The sequence below is a fragment of the Muscardinus avellanarius genome (assembly GCF_963383645.1).
Source record: "Muscardinus avellanarius genome assembly, chromosome: 1".
Taxonomy (NCBI): Eukaryota; Metazoa; Chordata; class Mammalia; order Rodentia; family Gliridae; genus Muscardinus; species Muscardinus avellanarius.
Window position 1 is genome coordinate 135112232 of NC_137786.1, and position 23889 is coordinate 135136120.

The 23889-nt window shown below is 38.9% G+C and overlaps 1 protein-coding gene across 1 annotated transcript in view; it reads right to left on the minus strand.

Moving 5' to 3' along the window:
- The window catches only part of NCAPD3 (non-SMC condensin II complex subunit D3), a gene marked incomplete at both ends in the record, with an annotated part of 83718 nt that overhangs the window by 15044 nt on the left and 44785 nt on the right, over window positions 1-23889 (minus strand). The window contains 8 exon segments of the mRNA XM_080719783.1: window positions 5288-5367; window positions 6504-6742; window positions 8211-8318; window positions 8411-8525; window positions 11842-11949; window positions 14489-14604; window positions 14713-14810; window positions 15353-15544. Of these exon segments, the coding sequence (XP_080575909.1) occupies window positions 5288-5367; window positions 6504-6742; window positions 8211-8318; window positions 8411-8525; window positions 11842-11949; window positions 14489-14604; window positions 14713-14810; window positions 15353-15544 (1056 nt within the window).

Consider the following 23889-nt stretch of genomic DNA (forward strand, 5'->3'; position numbering starts at 1 on the left):
CTATGTTAAAAGGGCAAGTTTTAGTCTTGATTGGAAAGATTCTCCCAGATCCTATGACTTTGTTAAACTACAGAATAGAAACTATTTTGTTATTTGTTTGTTTAAAAAATTTAACATACTGAAGTAATGCTTACTAAAACATTCCTCTCAAGTGACAGAAGGTGGTACTTCCTAGGTTATCTGTTTAGAAAACTTCAATGGCTCTGAAGAAAGCTTAGTAAGTTAAGAACTTAGCAGCCTTCCCCAGATTCTCCATACCCCTCAGGACAAGTAGGGACCAGACATAATCACACCAACTCAGGGATACTGTCAAGTGATCGGACACAGCACTAACTGCATTAAATGAAAAATAGGGAGGACTAGCTAAATCAGAATAATAATAATAACATCGTAAAAGGTAATTCTCTAAGAACTGAAATCCAGGTTTCAAATGGCCCAAGGAGGGCACAAGGAAGTGCAGTCTGTTCACTCCTATTTTCAGCTTGAGTAGAAATGTAAAATTCTGACTACTTTCAGATTTCTTCCCAAGTCAACTGCATGTTGAAACTCAAGGAAGGCTGCTGTAAACTTCACATGTGTCTACATAATAATTTCTACCAGAACTCTACTGAAAACTGGAGACAAGTTCTTTCTCACATACTTATTCTCCTTGGCTCCCACACCAAATGAAAGCCCTCTTGTTATTTGGCCCATCCCTACACTGCCATTTCTTTTCCTCCTGATCTAACTTCCCATGATGCTCTTTTCTTGCTCTGAACCATTCTACCGTGTGCTGTGTTCCAGGCACCATGACGAATCAAGCCCGAACTGTCTGTAATTGACTCTTAGAGCACTCTCTCTACTCCCTCTCTGTGAGAGCTGGCTCTCCTCCAAGGACACCGGTACACTCAGCCTTCTCAAAAGAAGGTTCTCTCACAGCCCAGTCAGGGTCTGGGTACCACACTTCCCAGACACTAATAGTTTCATTCATTCATCTACCAAATGCTAACTGAGTGTCTATTTGGGTTTCAAGCTTCCTTTTAGGTGCTAGGATACAAACTCTCTGGCCCTCAGAAAGTCTGTACTGTATTGGGTAGACAGATATCACACATGTAATCAATACGAGGTATTTTGTCAAAAGTGCTCTGAGAAAAAAGCTAGAGGAGGGTGAGAGGAAGGAAGGGGAGTGAGGACCTGCTACTGGTTCAAAAAAAACAAACACTCATGCTCCTCCAAGTCGGGCTGATAACACTCAGGCTCTCCTGTCACACCCCCATCGCCTACTCTGCTCTCTACTACTTGGTATCTGGTTCCTAGTTTTCCTTTCCATTCCAAATCCTAACATGAATCAAGTCTTTTTAAGGCCCATACAGGGGAGCTCATTTGACACCCTAATCTTATATTTTCCTGACTTCGCTGCCTCCCATTTCCCCACATCTTACTCAATGTCACCCCTCTGCTGCCACATCCTGGACTGCTATACTTGAGAGCAAACATTGCCCTTCATGAGCACACTGCCTATCCTTTCAGCTGACTCCCTCACCTCATCCCACCTGTTCTGCCACGCCCTAAGCCCTCTTGATAGTCCCGTCCTTTCTTTTTATTTTTTGGTGGTATTGGGGTTCCTGGAAACCCTTCTATCTCAGGGCTACACTCCCAGATCTATTTTTATACTTTTTTTATTTGGAAACAGGGTCTCTTAAGCCAGCGCGGCTGGCTTCGAACCTGCGCGATCCTCCTGTCTCTGCCTCCCAAGTGTGGGGATTACAAGTGTACGCCACCACTCCTGGCGTTCATCCTTTCTTTATCCTAAAGCAAGCCATCTTTGTTTTTTCTCCCTCAATGGTATATGGTATTAGTCATTCTTTTGCCTTGAACCTCTCTGGCCCCTGCCTTCTTGCAATTCTGTAGCAATTGCCCAGTTAAAAGAATCCACTTGCTACATGGTTATTACCTTGTGGTCCCTGGATTAAAAGGCCATCACTTAATATGGAGAAGAAAAAAATATATCACACAATTTTGTAGCCTCCAAATTTGGTTTTTTTTGACCAATTAAAAATATCACACAAGCCAGGCATGGTGGTGCATACCTGTAATCCCAGTACGTAGGAGGCTGAGACACTGAGACAGCAGGATTGCAGGTTCAAAGTCATTCAAGGCCAACCTCAGCAACTCAGGTTCTTTAGTGAGACGTTATGTAATTGTGTGTGTGTGTGTGTGTGTGTGTGTGTGTGTGTGTGTGTGTGTGTGTGTGCTGGGGATTAAACCCAGGGGCATTCTAATTTTGAGCTATACCCCCAGCCCGATTTCTTTTTATTCTTTATTTTGAAACAGGTTCTCACTAAGTTGCAGATGGCCTCACTAAGTAGCTGAAGCTAGCCGTGAACCCAGATCCTCCTGTCTCAGACTCCCAAGTACTAGATTATAAACATGAGCCACCAAGCCTGGCTGAAACTCTATTTTAAAATAAAAAATAAAATACAGCTGCAAGTATAGTCAGAAGCAGAATGCCTCTGGGTTTAACCTCCAGTAATAAAAATAAAAATGTCATAAACTGTTCATGCTAAAATCTTTTAAGAAATCCAGTAAGACCAAAATAAATAATATCTGCACTGGCCCATATTGACAAATTAATATTACTTAAATTCTCAAAGTTAAACATCCTGGTACACATCTTAACTATGGCTTAAACAAACCCAGAATGCAGAAATAAAATGAAAAGATTTAAGGAGGGGGAGAATTAAAATTGCTCTTTTGAAAAAATATATTCTCTTAAATTTTATGTTTGAATTTATTTTTTTATCCAACATATAAAACTATAAAAAGTACCTATTTATAGCATACCATGTGATGTTTCAATACAAGTATATACTGTGCAATGTTTAAGTCAGGTTAAATAATCTATCACTTTTTTTTTTTTTGGTGGTACTGGGGTTCCTGGAAGCTCTTCTACCTCCAGGCTACACTCCCAGACCTATTTTTTATATTTTTGTTTGGAAACAGGGTCTCTTAAACCAGTGCAGCTGGCTTCGAACCTGTGCAATCCTGTCTCCACCTCCCAAGTGTGGGGATTACAAGCGTGTGCCACCACGCCTGGCTCTATCACTTCTTTTTAACAAGCACAAATAGGAGCTAAAATAAAGTGTGTGTGTGAGCACATGGTGGGAGGTGAAAAAATACAGGTTAAGCCACTATCCCAGCCTCATCACCAGAAAGCATTCTAAGCACTTCTAATCATGCCTACGTCCAGGCTGTGCACCACACTGTATGGTGAGCCAGCCAGCCACCACAGTTAGTGTGCAGGGGGCACTGTAAAGGTAAGAGTAGCATAGCTTATGTGGGAGGCTGAGACAGGAGGATTGCAGATTTGAAGACAGTCTTAGCAACTTATCAAGATTCTCAGCAACATAGCGAGACCAGATTTCAAAATAAAAATAAAGTAGGGCTGGGGGAGTCTAGCTCATAGCTCAGTGATAGAACACCCCCGAATTCAATACTTAGTACAAAAAAAAAAAAAAAAAAAAAGAAAAGTAGTATAGCTATCTTGTGTCTCTTTCTCAATTATACATACAAAGAAAAAGTGAGAGCCCTAGCTTTTTGCTTCAGACTCTAGACAGTATTAATTAGAATGTTAACCTTCTAATACTTTGTTATGTGAAAGGTTCCTCCCTGGAAAATTATACTCAAAAAAAGCTGAGTAGAAATTCTTCTATGGAACTGAGACTAAATTATTAGTGACCATATTTAGAACCAAAGGGACTCATTATTATAAGCTATTTATAGCTAATGAACTCTAAAAAGACCTTTTCCCGACTGTGGTAGCTTTTGCCATGGCATTCAACATTCTATTTTCTAATTGCAGGCTTGCTTTAAAAAGAATTATTAAAGGCCAGGCATGGTGGCACATGCCTGTAATCCCAATATCTGGGAGGCTGAGAGAGCAGGATCACAGGTTTGAGGCCAGCCTAAGAAACCTAGTAAGAGCCTCAGCAATTTAGCAAGACTCTCTATCAAAATTTAAAAAATATAAAAGGGCTGGGGGTGTGGCTTGGAATCAGAATGCCTCTAGTTCAATCCAGCACTCCCCCCAAAAAAATTCATATGATATAAACGAGGGTAGCAAATTCTATTAGACCATTTTTCAACCACTTGAAAACAAGTCTTTAAAAAAAAGATAAAGTCGGATGTGGTGGTACACGCTTGTAATACCTGTGCTTGGGAGGTGGAGACAGGAGGATCGTGCAGGTTCGAAGCCAGCCTCACTGGCTTAAGAGACCATTTCCAAATAAAAATATAAAAAATAAATGTGGGAGGGTAGCCCAGAGGTAGAAGGGTTTCCAGGAACCCTAGTACCATAAAAGAGCCAGGAATGGTGGTGAATGCCTATAATCCCAGTACTTGGGAGGCTGAGATAGAAGGATCACAGATTTGAGGGCAACCTCAACAATTTAGTGAGACCCTCAGCAACTTAGTGAGACCCTTCTTCTAAATAAAAAATAAAAAGGGCTGGGGGGTGTAGCTGAGGTAGAATGCCTCTTAGTTCAATCCTGGTATTAAAAAAAGGAGTAAGAACTAAGTAATTGGCATAGTAACTCAGTTCCCATCCAATACTCGAGAAACACCCATTTCCAAGGACCCTTGTAATGTGTATACTCTTATTTTATACTGTACAATTCTGTCTTAGCTCCTAGATTTTCTTCCTTATCATTTCTGCATTTAACTTTTTTTGGCTTAAAAATCAATATAGTTAAGTCAACAGTAAATGGATTCTTTCTTATACTTTAATATGACAAAGGAGCATACTCTTCTTTATTACTCCTTCAGGAAAGGCAAACAATGTTAGCAGACATCATCAATGTTGAGTTTATTTTTTTATTTTTTGTTTTTTGTGAGTCTGGGGATGGAACCCAGGGGCATTTGACCTCTGAGCTACACCCCCTGCCCTATTTTTTATTAAACAGGGTCTCACTAAGTTGCAGAGGACCTCACTGTCCACGAACCGTGATCCTCCGGTCTCAGCCTCCCGAATGCTGGGATTACAAGCGTGCGCCACCACGCCCAGCAATGTTAAGATTATTTAATGATAAATCTGGCCAGGTTTTTCATTTTGTTTTGAACATGTATATAAAATAAAAATCTGTCATGTATGCTTAGTATCTTTTAAATGTGTTAATTTCTCTGGCAACTAACAAAAGCTCACTAAATCCTACATAATACAAATCTAAAACAATCTGAAAGAAATATAGTACATACCAGAAAGCAGGTGAATTGTTGAGTTGTCTGACAACATGAGATTTGAAAGACTTACCTGGCAATGTCTGGGTGTGAATCTATCAATGTGCTGACAAATCGGAAGAAGAGAGAGCCCTTCCATTTCACAAATTCTTCCTGTAGAAAAGAAACCGGCAATATTTCAGGGTGATTTTTAACATAGAACCTTAGATGCATCCAGTCACATGGCCACTGCTGTCTTTCCTTTGTGTTGAATCACACCTGCCAGTTACTGTTGTAACCAGGACACGTGAGCTCGGTTCTGTGGCACTCACTTCGCAACCATCCTGACACCACAAACCAGTGTCAGTTCAAAGAGATGAGGAGTAACACATGGCAGAATAGCATCAAACCTTCTACCGGATTAGGAAAATGGCTCAAAGTACACGGCTTTAATAGGGACACAACCCCTGTTGCCTCCAAGGTACAAATTGCATGAAAAGATGAATGTACGAAACACATAAAAAAAAAAAAATGATACAACTTAGTGAAATGCTTTCTTTTTAAAAATCAGTATCATTTCCTCTTCATTATAGGTCAAATATACACTCTCAATGTATACAAGAATATCTAATGCTCTGTAGAACTTTGCAAGAAAGTTCTTTCACACAATGAAATATCACAGTGGACTTCCAGAATAATGTTATATGATAGTCCAGCACAAATATATGATCTTCATTTTTTTTTTTTTTTTGGTGGTACTGGGGTTCCTGGAAGCCCTTCTACCTCTGGGCTATACTCCCAGACCTATTTTTTATATTTTTATTTGAAAACAGGGTCTTTCAAGCCAGAGAGGCTGGCTTCGAACCAGCGCAATCCTCCTGTCTCTGCCTCCCAAGCGTGAGGATTACAAGCGTGTGCCACCACGCCCGGCTTATTTTCTTCATTTTATAAAAAAAGAAGTCTGAGAAACATGGACTTGTTCAGGGTCACGGAGAATAACAGAACTGGAACTAGAACTACTTGTCTACTAAGTGTACTTTTTTTCTATGTGGTGTTTATTTGCAGAAGATGAACTTCACACTGCTTGACAGGATGTCTGAATAAACACCCCACACGAATATTTACAAGTAATAGATGTGTTTAAAAAGCTGCACTGAGCATCACAAGAGTGATATTCTAAACCAGTTTGAGAGGAAGCTAATTATTTTTGGATTCTAATACAAACAAAGCAGCACATTAACCATATTAATTAAATATTTCGTTAAACGAGAAGGTAGAGGGGAAATGGAGAGTTTAATTCTCATACATACCTGCAAGAGGTTGGTAAGCAAGATGAGTGTCTGCTTTCGAATTAAAGGATCTGAATCCTTCAGACACATTGATATGTTGGGAATATACTTGTCCACCATGACTGTGTAGCGGATACATAGATCACACATCACAATGACAACATTGTTGCGGACAGCCACATCCTCACACACCTCCAGCTCTCGCACAAGGGCTGGGATGCTCTTCTTTGCAAGGTCCTCATGCTGTAAGCACAACTTACCTGTTACAGAAGAGAAAGGAAGATGTCTTGATTCTAATTATCTGTTTTATTTAAAGTTAAAATATCATGCCAACCCTTACAAACAACAAAAATCAAAGGCAGGCAAACCCATCCTATATAGTACAAAGTTCAAAATATCTTAAGGAAAAATAAACTCTATCAGGAGTTTCATGAGACACATGATATGGAATGTTTCTTTACATTAATAAAATTAACATCCTCTTAAAAAATAACATTTGCATTTTATAGTTATCTACTTACCTAAAATATGATCAATAATATCTAAAGAACGATTCATTTTACTTTTAATTATGTATATACTCTGATACCTTTAGATTAAGTTGAAATGTGAGCTAGGTAAGTAGGAAAGAATGTCCCCTCATATATTTTGCTTATAGTTAAAGGAAGGGCTGCTAAGTATTTTGTTTCTATGGTTTTGTGGTACTAGGGGCTGAGCCCAGGAGCTCTAAGTCACAACCCAGCCCTATTTTATTTTCTGTTTTGAAACAGGACCTAAGTTATCACATACTGGCTTCAAACCTGTGGTCCTCCTGTTTCAGCCTCCCAAGCACTGAGATTACAGGCAGAGGTCACCACAGCTGGCTACAAACGCTCATCTTTTATCCATCCATATGTATGTTTTGTGGCCTGGGGAATGTTTTGCAATTTTTAAGATATTTTAAAAATAGTTTTAAAAAATTAACAACTTATCTATCATAAAATACTTAACTATAATAAAGAAAAAAATCAAATTATAGCACAGAGGTCAGTGTTTTTAAGATTAACAACAATTTGAGTTCATGGAGAAAAATGCTTACAGTTCATCTGCCAGTTCTGGAAAATATTAAATAAACTATCTCCTTTTATAAAATAAACTTCAAATTAATTTTTCTATTCCCTAAACTCAATGTAGTGCCTGGAATACAATTTTTTTTTTTGGTGGTACTGGGGTTCCTGGAAACCCTTCTACCCTCCGGGCTACACTCCCAGACCCATTTTTATCCTTTTTAAATTTGGAAACAGGGTCTCAAGCCAGCGCAGCTGACTTCGAACCTACGTGATCCTCCTGTCTCTGCCTCCCAAGCACGGGGATTACAAGTGTGTGTCACCACACCCGGCTGGAATACAATTTCTGATAAACAGGTTTCATGATACTTTGTGAGCATAAAAAATTATAGAAACAATTTTAATTGTAATAAAGTAACATAATCCTAATAAAAAACCAGAAGCTCCCTATAGAGAGCATTCTGTCTTACAGTCTTGGGTACTTATCAATTTAGAGGCTTTCATTGTGAGCACCCTCTTACACCCGCAGAGTTGAGTCCTCCTATTAGCACTGCCTCTTAAAATTACAAGAGCTAGAGCAGGCATAGCTCATCAGCATACAAAGCATTAGGGATCAGCTCACAACTAATGCTCCACACAGAAGCAGATCACACAAGGCACACTTCCCACTTGTATTACTTACCTAAGGTGATGATGGCATGTGCTCTAATCACAGATGGCATGACAGAGCCTCTGACTTGGGAGGGTAGCTGAGTGGCTGGGGCATCACTGGTTCCTTGAGATGATGGTACTACAGGGAAAGGAAAGGGGTTTACTAACAGTACCTCAGCAGTTAACTCAGTCCTAAGACAGCACGGTGCAATGTATGATCGAGTGCCTCACAGTGATCCGCATCCGCAGAAGAAGCCAGAATGGACTGAATCAGAAGGAAGACTCGCTTCTCCACTCTGGCTGGACACAACTGGGCTATATCTCCTAAGGTGAAAATGTACTTCACCTACAAAGAGAATTCATTTTGCAATTAAAAATACAGCAAAAGAAAAACTACCCCAGGTACAGTAATGATGTCAATAAGATAATTTGTCTCACAAATTACAAAAATTTTATTATCGTGTTTTAGAAAAAAACATGATCATTGTATAAATGTAGTTGCTATTTAATAAAACCAAAATTAGGGTGGCCATATAATTTTGTCACTTAAATCCAGATACTTCTGTGAGTTAACAGGAATGTTTTTAATAATTATGTTTTGATAATAGGTATTATCAAATAATTTTTTTTTTGGTACTGAAGATGGAACCCAGAGGCATTCTACCTCTGAGCTATACCCTCAGCCCTATTTTTTATTCTTTATTTTGAAACAGGATCTCATTGAGTTGCAAGGGGCCTCACTAAGTAGTTGAGACTTTCCATGGACCACAATCCTCATTGACTCAGCCTTCCAAATGCTGGGATTACAAGTGAACACCAGCATGCCCGGCAACCATAATAATATTAGACAAACATATACAATTATCTACCTATAATTTCACCACCTAAAGGTATCATTATTATCTTTGTATATAACTTCATTTCCAAAGCATCTCTATAATGATATGGCTTTATATTTTCTCTTTTTACATATTTACCACTCATGCTACTTTGAAGTTTGCAATTATGCTGAATACTGACTATCCTTTAATGTCAATATGGGCAACAAATATAAGAATATGTACATAAAGAAGAAATTTAAAAATATGGCTATCATTATAATTTTTCTCACTATTCCCTAATTAGTAAGCATGTATGCCATTTGTAACTCTGCTATTGTTTATATTAGCTCTAGTAAATATCTTTTAGGATGCTATTCTATTTCCTTAAAAGTGAAAACCAGGGTTAAAGAACATGAAACTTATTTTACATTTTAAAATATATTTCCAAATTATTCTCCAAATTAATTTACTATTTAGCCAAAATACACACAAGGACCTCCTTCCTCACAGCCACCACTACTATGTTTATTAAAGGCTGAACTTTGTGGTTAAATAATATTTTTCTTTTTTTTAAATGTTAAAAAATAGCTTATTCTAGTGGTTGGTGCAATAGCTCAGGTGTCAAGCACTTGTCTACCATGTATGAGGCCATGACTTCAAGGAAGGAAAAAACGGAAGAGAAAGAGAGGAAAACAGGGAAGTCAGGTGGGAAGGAAGGAACCAGTGAGCATATGCTGGAGCAGCGCATGACAGCATGCATCTACAGTCCCAGCTTGCTGGGAGGACCACCTAAGCCCAGGAGTTCAAGACTAGCATAGACACCACAGCAAGATTCCATCTCAGAAAAATACAATGCAAAACAAAACAAAAAAGTTAATTCTAAGCTGGGCATGGTGGCCCATGCTTGTAATCTCCAGTACTTGGGAAGCTAAGACAGGAGGATAGCAGGTACATGGCCAGCCTCAGCAACTTAGTGAGGCTCTCTGCAACTTAGTGAAATACTGTTTCAAATCATAAAAAAAAAAAAAGAGGGCTGAGATGTAGTTCAGAAGTAGAATGCCCCTGGGTTCACGAATGAATGAAAGACAGAAAGAAAGGAAAGAAAGAGAGAAAGAAAGAAAGGAAGGAAGGAAGGGAGGAAGGAAGGAAGGAAGAAGAAAGAAAGAAGGAAAGAAATAAAAGTTATCTAGGGTAAGAAAGGCAATGTTAAATGCATTTGGGTCTAAAATTTAGAATATACATTATCTAGGCATGGTGGCACATACTTTTAATACCCGTGCTTGGGAGGTGGAAACAGGAGGATCGCACAGGCTTAAGAGACCCTGTTTCCAAATAAAAAAAAATATAAAATAGGTCTGGGAGTGTAGCCTGGAGGTAGAAGGGTTCCATCACCAATACCACCAAAAAAAAAAAAAAGAATATACAATATCTCTTAATGGATTAAATATTTAAACTATATAGAAATATGAATTAAACTATATACATTGGGACAAAACCATATCATGTTTTATCTGAAGAGATTTTAGTGACATATTTAATATTTGAAAAGAATCTTAGGAGAAATAATTCACTGACCATAATAAGCATTTTTCTTAGTGGGGGCAGTGACTCTGACCCAACAATAAAGAAAAGCAAAACCTTCTAAAACTCTGGTCCAGGTTCCCATATGCTATTGTTATTGCTAAATATGTGCTCAGACACAATGACCTTCTCTTTTACTAATCTAAGCCTGGCTTATGATCACTGACAACTACAAGAGCTAAGTGGGGGAAGCAGAAACTACACACAGAAAAGAAGTGCCTTTCTAATTTAAACAGATGAGAAAGGCAGCCCATTTTAATGAAATGATGACCTGTACAGAAGGGCATCAAAAAGAAGTCCATAATTCCTTCCCTCGACAGTATCAGAAGCTAGAATAAGAATTACTGGAACACATTCTGTCAATAGCCCACTGGTTTATAATATTTTGGCTCACAGAAATCTCTTGGACTGAAATAGTTTCTAAAGCAGAGGTGCCAAGGAAGACAATCTTGCCCTTCCAAGGATGTCTGTGTTTTGAATCGTCAAATCTTTCCCTTTCTTTTGACAATGTGACCACTATTCCTCAGTTCTATTGTACAAAGTTCAAGCATCTCGGAAGACCTACTGTAATTCCTTTTTCTTAAACTGGAGCATTGTAATTGTAAATCACGATGAAGTTCAGAGTGATAGAGGCATACATGCACACTGACATGTTGTAATTCTTTTAAAAATCAAACAAACTAAAAGACTAAAAAGCATACTTTATTATCTTTTCACCTTATTATTTCTTTTTTTTTTCCTTTTTCTTTCTTTCTTTTTTTTTTTTTTTGGGGGTGGTGCTGGGGTTCCTGGAAGCCCTTCTAGCTCCAGGCTACACTCCCAGACCTATTTTTACATTTTTATTTGGAAACAGGGTCTCCTAAGCCAGTGCACGCAGCTGGCTTCGAACCTGCGCGATCCTCCTGTCTCTGCCTCCCAAGCGCGGGGATTACAAGCGTGCGCCACCACGCCCGGCTTCACCTTATTATTTCTAAGTTTGAATCTACTAAGCTTACAGTGCATATCGTGTTTTCCCAGTTGAAATCAGGTTTCACATAAATTCTAACTGGATAAAGTGTTCTATCTAGTTTTCCCCCAGACAGTAAGTAAATAAGACAAAATTGAAAGAATTAGTACTAAAATTACTTTTAAGAAGAGAGTAAGCTATTAGAGCCCTTTTTTTGGTTAACAACATTTAAAGTTCATATTATAAAACCATCCTTAATCTCTGCAGGTAAAAAAAGGAAAGGGAAAGAATGGTTAGGGAAACCAGCTGCTTACCAACAGATCTTCATTCATATTCCCTGCCCCATCCTCCTTTAGAACGATGTCGGAGAGGCGGTGCTCGCAGGTAGAGAGCACGTCCCCACACACCTGGTTCAGCAGTTCCTGTAAAAAGTCCTGGGTCAGCTATGGAGGCTCCCACTCATCTCCCAGACAACCCAGCAACCCCACAGTCTAAGCTCTAGGATCTTCCAGTGCATGAAAACTGGCTATTACACTTGTACATCCTTCCTTTTCCTATGATTTGTCCAAAGCCACAATGATATACTCAGTAAATTGGCCATGAGAACTGGGTCAAGTTGAGTTTTCAAATAGTGTAGAGATCATTTTTCTTTATTTGTCCTACAAGAGCAAAAGGTAAATACTTAGGAAAATCTAGTGGCCTAATTTATATGGTATCTTTAAAGCAGTTCTGTTCAAGAGCAGAGAAAACAAGTCACAATTCTTCTGGCCTATGCAAGTAGCACATTAACTACTATAATAACCACTTCAGAGATACAACAGGAAGGATGTTGTTAGTGTTCTAAAATGTATTCATTAGGGAGAAATTTTCAGTGTAATTTTCTGCTTATAATAATTTCCAGGGTCACTGCTAGTACACAACATCTAACTGGACCTCTGAGCCAAGAGAGTGCTCCCAACCTATTTCTAGAACTCCTGGCCTTTATTTTCTCTTGGAGGCTGTTCCTAGAGAACAGGTAAGGTTGAGCTCAGTGCCTCCAAGCCCAGTACATTACCCGAAGCATACGTTTATTTTATAAAAAATTGTTTCTGTTGAAATTATCTGTTCATGTGTGTATCTCCCCTACTACACTGTAGGTGCCTTAGAAAAGGTCTGCTTAGTCATCACCCAGTGCTGAGCAGTAATACAACACAGTAGCCAGTCGATGTTTGCCAAGCTGTAGGAAAATCATTATTATGCACAAAATGTTTTTTAGTCTGATATGGTCTAAAATGTTTCAAAATTATTATCTTTGTTACTTATATAAAAGTATATCTAAGATTTTAGTAGACCATACAACACTGCCCAAGAAAGTTTCTCAAATCCCTGGGCTTTACGCAGAGACAAAGGTTTACTTGTGAGCCTTCAAGACGTCTATGGCCCTGAAAGTCTATCTTACAGACAACTTGTTTTTCAGCTAGGGATGTTGAAAAGAACACTTAGAGACCTGTGCTCTCACCCTAGCTCTTCCACAGGTAAGCCAAACTTTGCAGGATAACACTCATAATCTGCCATAATTTTCCCCTTGCATCCTTCTCTCCTTATATTAGATTCAGCTGGGCATGGTGGAGCATGCCTGTAATCCAAGTATGTGTGAGGCCGAGATAGTAGGATTGCAGGTTTGAGGATGGCCTCAGCAAATAGTAAGACTTGCATCAACTTAGTGAGACCCTATTTCAAAAATAAAAATAAAAACTAAATAGATCTGGGAGTGTAGCTCAGAGGTAGAATGTTCCTGGGTTTAATTCCCAGTACCAAAATTAAATAAATAAGAAATTCACTAGACTCACAAAGTACCAGCTACATTAAAATGCTATTTAAATAGGCTCTGTCAAATGTTTCTTATTTTAATATAATTTCTAGTCTTGAGATAAAGGGTTTAAAAAATAATACTTCAAGTGTTCTTTTTACCAATATAAGTGCTTAAAGGCAAACATCAAGAAAACACCAGACACCAATCTACATAAGAAATAGCTCAAGCATTTTTTAGTTAAGTGTACTCTAATCTGTATTAAGGTCACAAGCAAAAAAAAACTTAAAATACTCTGTGGTATTAGATCTGTTAATGTAAATGGGAAATGTAACATACTAAACAAAGAACTTTCTCATGAAGTTACACAAAGAAAGAAAGGTAGCTAGGTAGGTGAAGATGAAGAGATCCTTTTATATTCTGGAAAATATAAATATATTTCAGCAGTTATTTAAATTGTGACTCCTATAATCATTAGTAATAGCCCCTGTCCTAAATTTTTCATAATGCACAGCACTGTGTAGGAATATATTTCATGATATAAACAGAAATCACAGCAAGGCTGGAGGTGTAGCTCATTGGTAGAGCACTTTGCCTAGCATGTGCAAAGCCTTGGAGGGGAAAAAAGAGACACAGTAATAAAATACTTTATTAGGGATACTGATGAGGATTTTAAGGGATCAAAGTAATTCTCTGCCTCACATAAATCACTAATTTGGGTTTGTGACTATAAATCCATTAGCTATAGTCTGTGGGCAACTTTGAGGACACTACACCAGCAAAATATTTGAGTAATGTAACATTATAGTAATAAGACAGATATTTTCCAGAGTTATGACTTATCAAATGATCAAAAACCTTCAGTCTGGAGGAAACTTCTTGGAAAATTACATATTAAATATATTTGGAATGAGGGTCTATGCTATAACTTATCAAAAGATAATCTTGTAGAATTCTCCCCAGGAAATATATGTCACTCAACCAAGAAGGGAATATGTCTTTAGCAGCTAAATCTCTGTGAATGTCGGCTGCTAGTCACATAAGCTACTGGAGACTACATAAGCTTATATATCCTCTACTTACAGAGAACACTCCTCAAATCTCAAAGCAAATGGCAACAGGTCCAAATACCAATAGGTGAGAAACGAAGCAATGCGTGTGGCCATACATACCTGTTCCTCTACCAATGTCTTTGCAGATGCTCTACAAAGCCTTTGCAAAGTATCCACAGCTGAACTGATCAACTCTAGGGACCACTGAAATCCATTCAGTTTACACTTGATGATATCTAAGAAGGAAGTCAAAAACCTTGAAGTTTAACTGTTTGAAAATATTTAAATATAAAACTCAAGTCAACGGCAACAGTTTAAAGAAAAATTCTCCAACAGACGCTCACCAGTCACTGTGCTTCGGGTGTTCTTTGACAGATGCTTTGCAATATGCCCAATGACACGTAGGATGTGTCCTAAGGTGTCTAAATTGGGATTCTGCTGACTAGAGAAAAGGCAGGAGAAATATCAAGCGAGAACTCAATACAGTGTTACGACAAAATAAATGTCATTTCTGCCGGGCCTGGTGGGGCAATGCTTGTAATCCCCGTGCTTGGGAGGCAGAGGCAGGAGGATCGCGCAGGTTCGAAGGGAGCCTCACTGGCTTAAGAGACCCTGTTTCCAAATAAAAATATAAAAATACGTCATGGAGTGTAACCTGGAGGTAGAAGGGTTTCCAGGAACCCCAGTACCACCAAAAGAAAAGAAAATAAGTGACTTTTCTTCTGCATTACGAGTGCTGAAGAGAGTACACTAGGTAGCATGACTTTTAATTTCAAGCTGTTGAAACATTAAGGTTCTTAATAAACCTGGGCCAAGGGTAACTAGCAGCTTCAAAGTGATTCCCATTTTTGACATATGTTTTTACTGCAGAATTTAAAGAAAAAAATCTCTGCACAAATAGCTATGAAATAGCCCACTCCCTTAAGATGTAAGCTTTGTTTCCAAGGACCTTTAGTGTTCATCACTGGCTATAAGCACACAAACCTGCTGACTTCCTTCCAGGTCTGCATTATTTTGGTATAGTCCAGCTTGGGTGATGAGCAAGCAATCTTGGAGAGCAGCATCCAGGCTGGTGCAGAATGTTCCATGTCAGTATGAGATATCACATTGTTTATAAAAGTGGATGAGAATTTATCTTTCTTGGCCCAGATATAAAAAGCCTTATTTAGATAGCGGCTAGAAAAAAAGAGACAGAAAAGCAGAATTGTAACTATATACACAAAACTGTTCAGATCAACCCCTCACCAAAAGAGTATCAATTATTGCTGTTTCAGGATCCCTTTGCATTAGTAAACATCCAGGCAGAGGGTCTTAACTAGTAGCATATGTGATATCAAGCTAAGCACTTAAGATAAAATTTCATAATTAATTTGAGATTCTTCTTATGCTCATCCCTTCACAAACCCAGAAGTTATTATAATATCCAGAGTTTATAGGGTTATAGTGAAAAAAAAATGATGTCCCTTTTTCATTGAAAGGATTGAAAAGATAACTCAGTATTCAAATACAGAGATAATGAATGGGGTAAAAGTACATATAACCTATTAATGTGACTCAGAAGTAGATTTTCAAGCCTTTTAAAAAATTAAAAATGAGCTGGGCATGGTGGCACACATTTGTAATCGAACCATTTGGAAAGCTGAGACAGGAGGATCACGGTTCATAGACAGTCTCAGTTAATACTTAGTGAGGCCCTTTGCAATTCAGTGAGACCCTGTTTCAAAATAAAGAATAAAAAAAAATAGGACTGGGTGTGTATCTCGGAAGTAGAATGCCCCTGAGTTCCACCCCCCAGTACTACAAAAATAAATAAATAAAAGGAAAATGTTTCTAAAGTGTACATCTTATGTCACTGTTCTTTTAAAAACCATCTTTTAACCAATTAAAAAAAAAACTCAAAAAACAAAACAAAAAAAAGTTTTTTAGTCGGGCGTGGCGACACACTATTTATTTTTTTAATTGGTGCATTGTAATCATATATCACATTGGAATACAAGACTTGAGAGGATATACAAGCACACATCATCCAATTAGCCCTCATCCAGCCCCCATCCATTCCCTCCCCCTCCCTTGATCCCATGCTTGTTTGGTGATTAACTTTGATACATTTGTTTATGTACCTCCTGCATTTTAAAGAGGCTCCATCTTCCCCTATTCCATACCCTCTGATTGGTCACCTTAATTGCTTCACTATAGGACCCTTTCTATAGCTCTACCACTTCCTGTTGCCTCTTTCCTCCTAGTTTTTGCTGATTAGGGGAAGCATCTGATTTTTATTTTCTGCGATATTTCTCTGTGCATGCGGCATTACAAGTACCGATTCCACTCTTGACGGCCCCAGTAGGGGTCTGACTACCCGGTGGACTGATCCAGACCTCGCTGGCTCAAGCAGCGGCCTTGCCTCATGGGAGGCCCCGATTCTAGTCTCGCTGGCCCCAACACCGGCCTAACCCCTCAGCTGGCTCCTATCCCGGCCTCAGAAGCCCCAGTAGTGTGGCCTTGCCTCACGGCAGGCTCCGATGCCGACCATTGGCCCCAGCATCGGCCTAACCCCTCGGCAGGCTCCGGTCCCGGCCTCGGAGGCCCCAGCACCGGCCTAGCCTCATGGTAGGCTCCGATTCCAGGTGGCACACACTTGTAAACTCAGTACCTGGGAGGCCAAAACATGAGGATCACAGGTTCTCGGCCAGCCTCAGCTACTTAGTGAGACTCCCCATGACTTAGTGAGACCCTGTCTCAAAATAAAGAATACAAAATAGGGCTGGGCATGTAGCTTGGAGCCAGTACCGCAAAAGATAAATAAATGAATAAAAATATATAAAGAATAAAAAAATGGGGCTAGAGGTGTAGCTCGGAGGTAGAATGCCCTGGGTTCCATCCCTGGTACTGCAACAAACAAACAAACAAACAAACAAGCCCCCAAACCCATCTTTTATTTAACTTATTCCCATAGTATCATAGAAGATCATATGGCATATGGCTCATGAGATAATGTCATATCATGTTACACACACACACAAATATATATATGTATATACTTATATATACATATATACACGTATATACATACATATATATGGATATATATGTATATATTTATATACATACATATATATGTATATATATGTATATATATTTATATACATATACATACACACACACACACACACACACACACACACACACACACACACACATATATATATATATTTTTTTTTTGGTGGTACTGGGGTGGAACCCAGGGGCTTTTCTACCTCCGGGCTATACTCCCAGACCTATTTTATATTTTATTTGGAAACAGGGTCTCACTAAGTAGCTGAGGCTGGCTTTGAACCTCTGCGATCCTCCTGTCTCAGCCTCCCAAGCACGGGGATTACAAGCGTGCGCCACCACGCCCGGCTTCATGTTATATTTTTAAGTAAAGAGAAAAGTACACTTCTTTCTCCAATTAATTTTTCCTAGACTGCTGTAACATTCACACATACAATGTAGATTTACTATACTTTCAATTTTTTAAAGAAAGATTCTCAAAGCATGCAGAACAAGGCAGCTATAACAAAATTAACAAATTTATTGTCATAGTAAGCATATGTATATAAATGGTTTTATTAATTAGCTATTGATTAAAAAAATCCATCCACATTTTTTTCAGTACTTGGGATTGAACCCAGGGTATTCTACCTCTGAGCTACACCTCCAGCCCTATTTTATTATTACTTTGAAACAGGATCTTACTATAAATTGCAGAGGGCCTCACTAAGTAGCTGAGGCTGGCCAAGAACCTATGATCCTCCTGTCTAAGCTTCCCAAATACTGAGATTACAGGTGTGTGCCACCATACCTGGCTATCCACATGTTAAGAGTTTCATTATATTTGGTTTACAAAAAAATTTATATCTGACTATGTACCAACACCAGGAGATACAATTAACAAATATTTTAAAATAATCACATAAGCCAGGTGTGGTGGTACATGCTTCTAATCCCAGTAATTGGAGAGGCTGAGACAGGAGAATCTCAAGTTTCCGGCCAGCCTCAGCTACTTAATGAGACCCTGTTTTAAAAAAAGGGGGGGCTGGGGGTGTGGCTTGGAGGTAGAATGCCCTGGTTACCCACAGTACCGCAAAAACAAACAAACAAAAAAACAATAAAATTCTCTGAACTACTACTTCCTCTGAACTACTACTACTTCTTTTTTTTTTTTTTTTTGGTGGTACTGGGGAAAGAACCCAGGGACATTCAATACTATTTTTTATTCTTTATTTGAAACAGGGTTTCACTAAGTAACTGAGGCTGGCTGTGAACCTGAGATGCTCCTATCTCAGCCTCTCAATGAACTTCCAGTTTTTAAGTCTCCAGTCTGGCCTCTGTGACAATGCACCCCTCCAAGTTAAGTGAATAGTTTCCAAGGAGCCTCCTACCCCAACCCTGGTCAGACCCCTGTCAAGCAAAGCCATTCCCCATATAGTCAGAGCAAGATTCAACAAACACCAACCCACAGCACTGCTGACTCCATCCTAGTATCAAGACCAATAGCCAGTCTTTGGTATCCATTTATCCTGTACTAGAGATGTGGATTCTAGCAGTCCTCTGCTCTACCAGTTGGATGGCTTTCATTTCCCTCTTAGAATGCCTTATCTTCTAATCACTTTAATTACTGGTTTGAAAATCTCTATTCTTAGCCGGGCGTGGTGGCTCATATTTGTAATCCCTGTGCTTTGGAGGCGAAGACAGGAGGATCCCGCAGGTTCGAAGCTAGCCACACTGGCTTAAAAGACCCTGTTTCCAAATAAAAAGTATAAAAACTGGTCTCGGAGTGTAGCCCGGAGGTACAAGGCTTTTCAGGAACCCCAGTACCACCAAAAAAAAAAAAAAAAAAAAAAAGCAAGAAAAGCAAGCAAGAAAGAAAAGCTCTATTCTTAGTCCTCTCCTCTTATCTACAAGCTAACTCTGGGTGATCTCACTCACCAAGACCCCCCCCCTCTCTCCTCTGTAACCAAGAATCCCAAGGACACATTCAAAGCTGAACTTCCAGGAATCTCTAACCATCTTTCCCTGTTCCCCACCTGCCTGACCTTTGTTTTCCATACCTCAGTCAGGTAACTAGGTACAAAGTAATTAGGTGGAGGGAAGCACCAACCCCAAAGGGATTAATTATGATCTCACAGAGTTATTAATAATGATCTCTCAGATTCCAAGTGGTTATACAAGCAGGAAGCCTGGCCTCTGAATCTCTCTGGCTTACCCATGGGATCTTTTCTGTATGTCTCCCATCACTGTGCTATCATCCATATCATCCACCACAAGACCTTTAGCACAAGCTAAGCAGGTGAAGCTGCCTGATCTTAGACTTAGAGCTTTTAAAACTGGGAGCTAGCCAGGCATGGTGGTACATGCTTATAATCCTAGTACTTGGGAGGCTGAGACAGGAGGACCAGGGTTCACAGACAGCCTCAGCTACTTAGTAAGGCTTTCCACAACTTAGTGAGACCCTGTTTCAAAATAAAGAATTTAAAAAAAAGGGGGGGGGGGGCTGGGTGTGTAGCTAGGAGGTAGAATGCCTGAGTTCAATCCCTAGTACCATAAAAAACCAAACCAAAATAAAAACAAAAAAAATCCCTGTGAGCTAAATAAACTTCATTTCTTTAAAAAGTACCCAATCTCATGTATTTTGCTATAACAAGAGAAAATTAACTAAGACACCATCCTCAGTTGAAGAAGAGGATAGAAGAGAAGGATAAAGACAGGGATGAAGAGGAAAAAATATACCAAGATGCGATGCGTCCTTTCTCTGTGCTACTCTAACTCACTTTCTATTAAAACTGTGACTTTATTTTTATTTTGTCTCCAAGTTTGCACTAGACTGAGAACAACCTGAGTAGAGGAAGTGTGCTGATTTCTTTTGTAAATTTCTAGCATTTAAAATAGGGCCTGGAAAATGAAATCTTTAAAATGTTTGCTTAAGGCCGGGCGTGGTGGCGCACGCTTGTAATCCCTGCGCTTGGGAGGCAGAGAGGAGGAACGCGCAGGTTCGAAGCCAGCTGCGCCGCTGACTTAGGAGACCCTGTTTTCAAATTTAAAAAAAAAGTAAAAATAGGTCTGGGAGTGTAGCCCGGAGGTAGAAGGGCTTCCAGGAACCCCAGTACCACCAAAAAAAAAAAAAAAGTTTGCTCAACTGAATCAATCAACTCACAATTTCCTTCCATTTTTAATCCCAGTCTTCCCCAACTCCACCCTTTTTGCTGCTAAACAGCTCTGAAGATGTGTCCCTCTCTCCATTTCTACTGCCCACTTTAACTTAGGCCTCACTGTCTTTCAATCATTTCAACAGTGGCCCATGTTGTCAAACTCCAGTCTTGTCTTCTTGGCCACAAGAAGTCTATTCTCCATACTTGCTAAAATATAAAATCTAGTATTTCTCCTCTGATTTAAATTCATTGGCAGCCTTTCCCTGCCACTTTGCTTTCAATACAAAACCAAACTTCTTAGCATGTGTACTACAATGATCTACTTTGATTTGGGACCCAGCTCCATACACCCGGTCACTCCAGCCCACTGAACACTCTGCACCGCTAGTGCAGTGCACACTACCTTATGCATCCAGAGCTATTTCCTCCATGGGATAACTTTTTGCTCCATAGTAGCTTTCAAGATTTAACAAAAGGTCACCTATTCTGGGAAGCTCTCTCTGTGGGAACATTTCTTGATGTTCTTGTAATACTTTATATTAAAGAGCTTACTATAATATTCTGTCTATAAATGTTTACAGGAGTCTTTATTCTATAAACCTTACTGTTCTGAATAGTGCTTTTGCTTTTTAAAACTAATTCCCTGACTCAGTGGCTCACTTGCTTTTTTTTTAATCTCAAGATCCCTTTAAGTTCTTTTTTTCCCCTCTCATTTGATAGTGCTGGTCTTCTAAGTATATATTCTCCAAAATTACTGACCACTCCAAAGAACTTGTTTATGAGGATTTTATCTACCAATATTTACCATGTTAGATATTTAAATTTAAACAGCCAAATTATTTAAAAGTAACAATAAACCCATTACATGTTAATATATATAACAATGTTTTATAAAAATAATCTTTGTTCCAAACCAAAAAAAACTTAAAATGAGTGTTACTATTATAAAATTTTATAAACCTCTTTAAAATCTGCCTAGAATAAAAAATAAAGATTCTCATATCTATACTTCTGCACTCAATTTATTCCAATATGATCATATAGCTTCTGGAAAATTCCACTGTACTATCATGAAAGAATAGGAGTAGAAAATGGCAAAAAAAAAAAACAACATTGTGTGTGTGTGTGTGTGTGTGTGTGTGTGTATTACTATGGGATTGAACTCAGGAGTGTTTTTACCTCTGAACTACATCCCAGCCCTATTTTATTTTCAAATTTTGAAACAGGGTCTCACAAAGTTGTAGAGGAATTCACTACGTTGCTGAGGCTGGCCTCGAACCTGTGATCCTGCAGTCTCAGACTCCCAAGTACTGAGATTACAAGAATGCACCACCATACCCGGCTCCATATAACACCTGAATATGACTCAAAGTCATATTTCATGAGTCCATTACACCAGAAATACTGCACTAGCCCATATCCTATAATGGTTATCCCAAATCTACTTTACACCCATGGTTTCCTCTCTACCTTCCTCCTCCTAACTTAAACAGGTCTGATGACTAGAATACTAAGGAAAGGCTGATGAGCTCTAGTGTTCACATGATTTTTTCTTTTGTACCTCTCTTTTCATAATCCCTTTTGATTCTGAAGTTCTCTCCTCCTACTTGATTACTTATTAAAAATATGTTGTGTCATACAATCCAGCTCTACCATTCCTGTGTATTTTTCCAAAAGGGTTGAATCCAGAGAACTATAGCAACATATGCATACCTATGTTCATAGCAGCACAATTCTTAATAGCCAAAATATGGAACCAACCCAGGCCTCCATCAACAGATAAATGGATAGCAAAACTCTGGGAAATACACACAATAGAATTCTACTCAGCCATAAAGAAGAACAAAATAATACCATTTGCAAGAAGATGGAAAGTCCTGGAGAGCATTATGTTAAGTGAGATTAGCCAAGCACAGAAGGAGAAGGTACATATGTTTCCTCTAATATGCCCAAACTAGGAAACACAGAGGATACCAGTGGTACTCCAGGTAATGGAGGGGAAATACCAGCAAAGCTTGAATGGAAAGATAGGGGAGGAGGAAGACTGAACTTGATTAATGAGGGTCTACATCCGAATATGTGTAAAATTATGAATATGGCATGGTTACCCTGGACAATCATTGGTGGGAGGGGGGATGGGAAAAACAGTGGCTGGGGGGAGAGGGCACCAAGTATAGTTTAAATGTATACCATTTATGTTCAATAAAAAATTAAAAGAAAAAAAAATGTTGTGTGTGTGGCACTAGATATCAAACACGGGGCCCTGAGTAAGCTAGCAAGAGCTTTGCCACTGAGCTACATCCCCTGCCCTCCTTCTACTTTATAAAGTGTAACCCTCTGCCTATTATTCTTTTCCAAAAGATTTCTTAATTGTAAATCACCCTCTATTATTTATCCTCAATAGTTTCTGCGTTTTTCACCTCTGACTTCAAATATATCCACAGGTCATTTCCTCCATCTGGAAATGAAAACAGAGCCTGGGGAGGACATACAAGGTTCTGAATGATAAAGTGCACCTCAAGGTCAGATGTTAAACGTGTTATGGAACTGACTGGATGCAGCGAGCCAGACTTCCAGAAGGCAATAAAGGAAATCCTGAAGGATAAGTAAGAGCAAACAAAGAAGGGAAGGCTGGCAGGACATTTCATGGAGAGAATACCATAATCGAAGGCATGGATATATAAGGGTGTGGGGAACAGGATGGGGTTGTTGTCAAAAAATGAATGCTACAAGGAAAAGAGAAGGGCTGGGAGGAGTGATATGACAATATCTTAGGAAGTTTCCTAAAGAATTCTTGCTTCCACAATGGTACTCTGGGCGGAGTGGAAGATAGACCAGATCAAGGACAGCCAGGCTAGGTCTGAGACATGGAGGGGAGAGACACATTTCTGGGATGGTAAATATTGAATCTCATTTTTTTTTTCTTAGACATACATTGCTAGATTGTTCTCCAAATAAATGTTGACAATTTATACTCTAACCAAGTATGTGAAAACATCCATTTTCTCAAATTCTGAATGATACTTGGCTAAAGCACAAACTGTTTAATTTCATATTTTGAACAAACTCGAAGTTTAGGTTTTAATTTGAACTCCTGTTTCTATGTTTACTGCTCTCTTCTGTTTCAAGTTTTGTGAAATACATTTTCATGTAATTTATCCATTGCTCCATTAAAGAGATCATCTCTTTTGACTTATGAGATTTTTTAGTAAGTATAAGACACCATCCTTTGTCATATGTAACAGTTTCTCCAATTTGTCCTTTATGCCTTAATTTTATTTATGGTGTCATCTTAGCCCATTTATTTATTGATTTTTCCTGCTATAACATAAT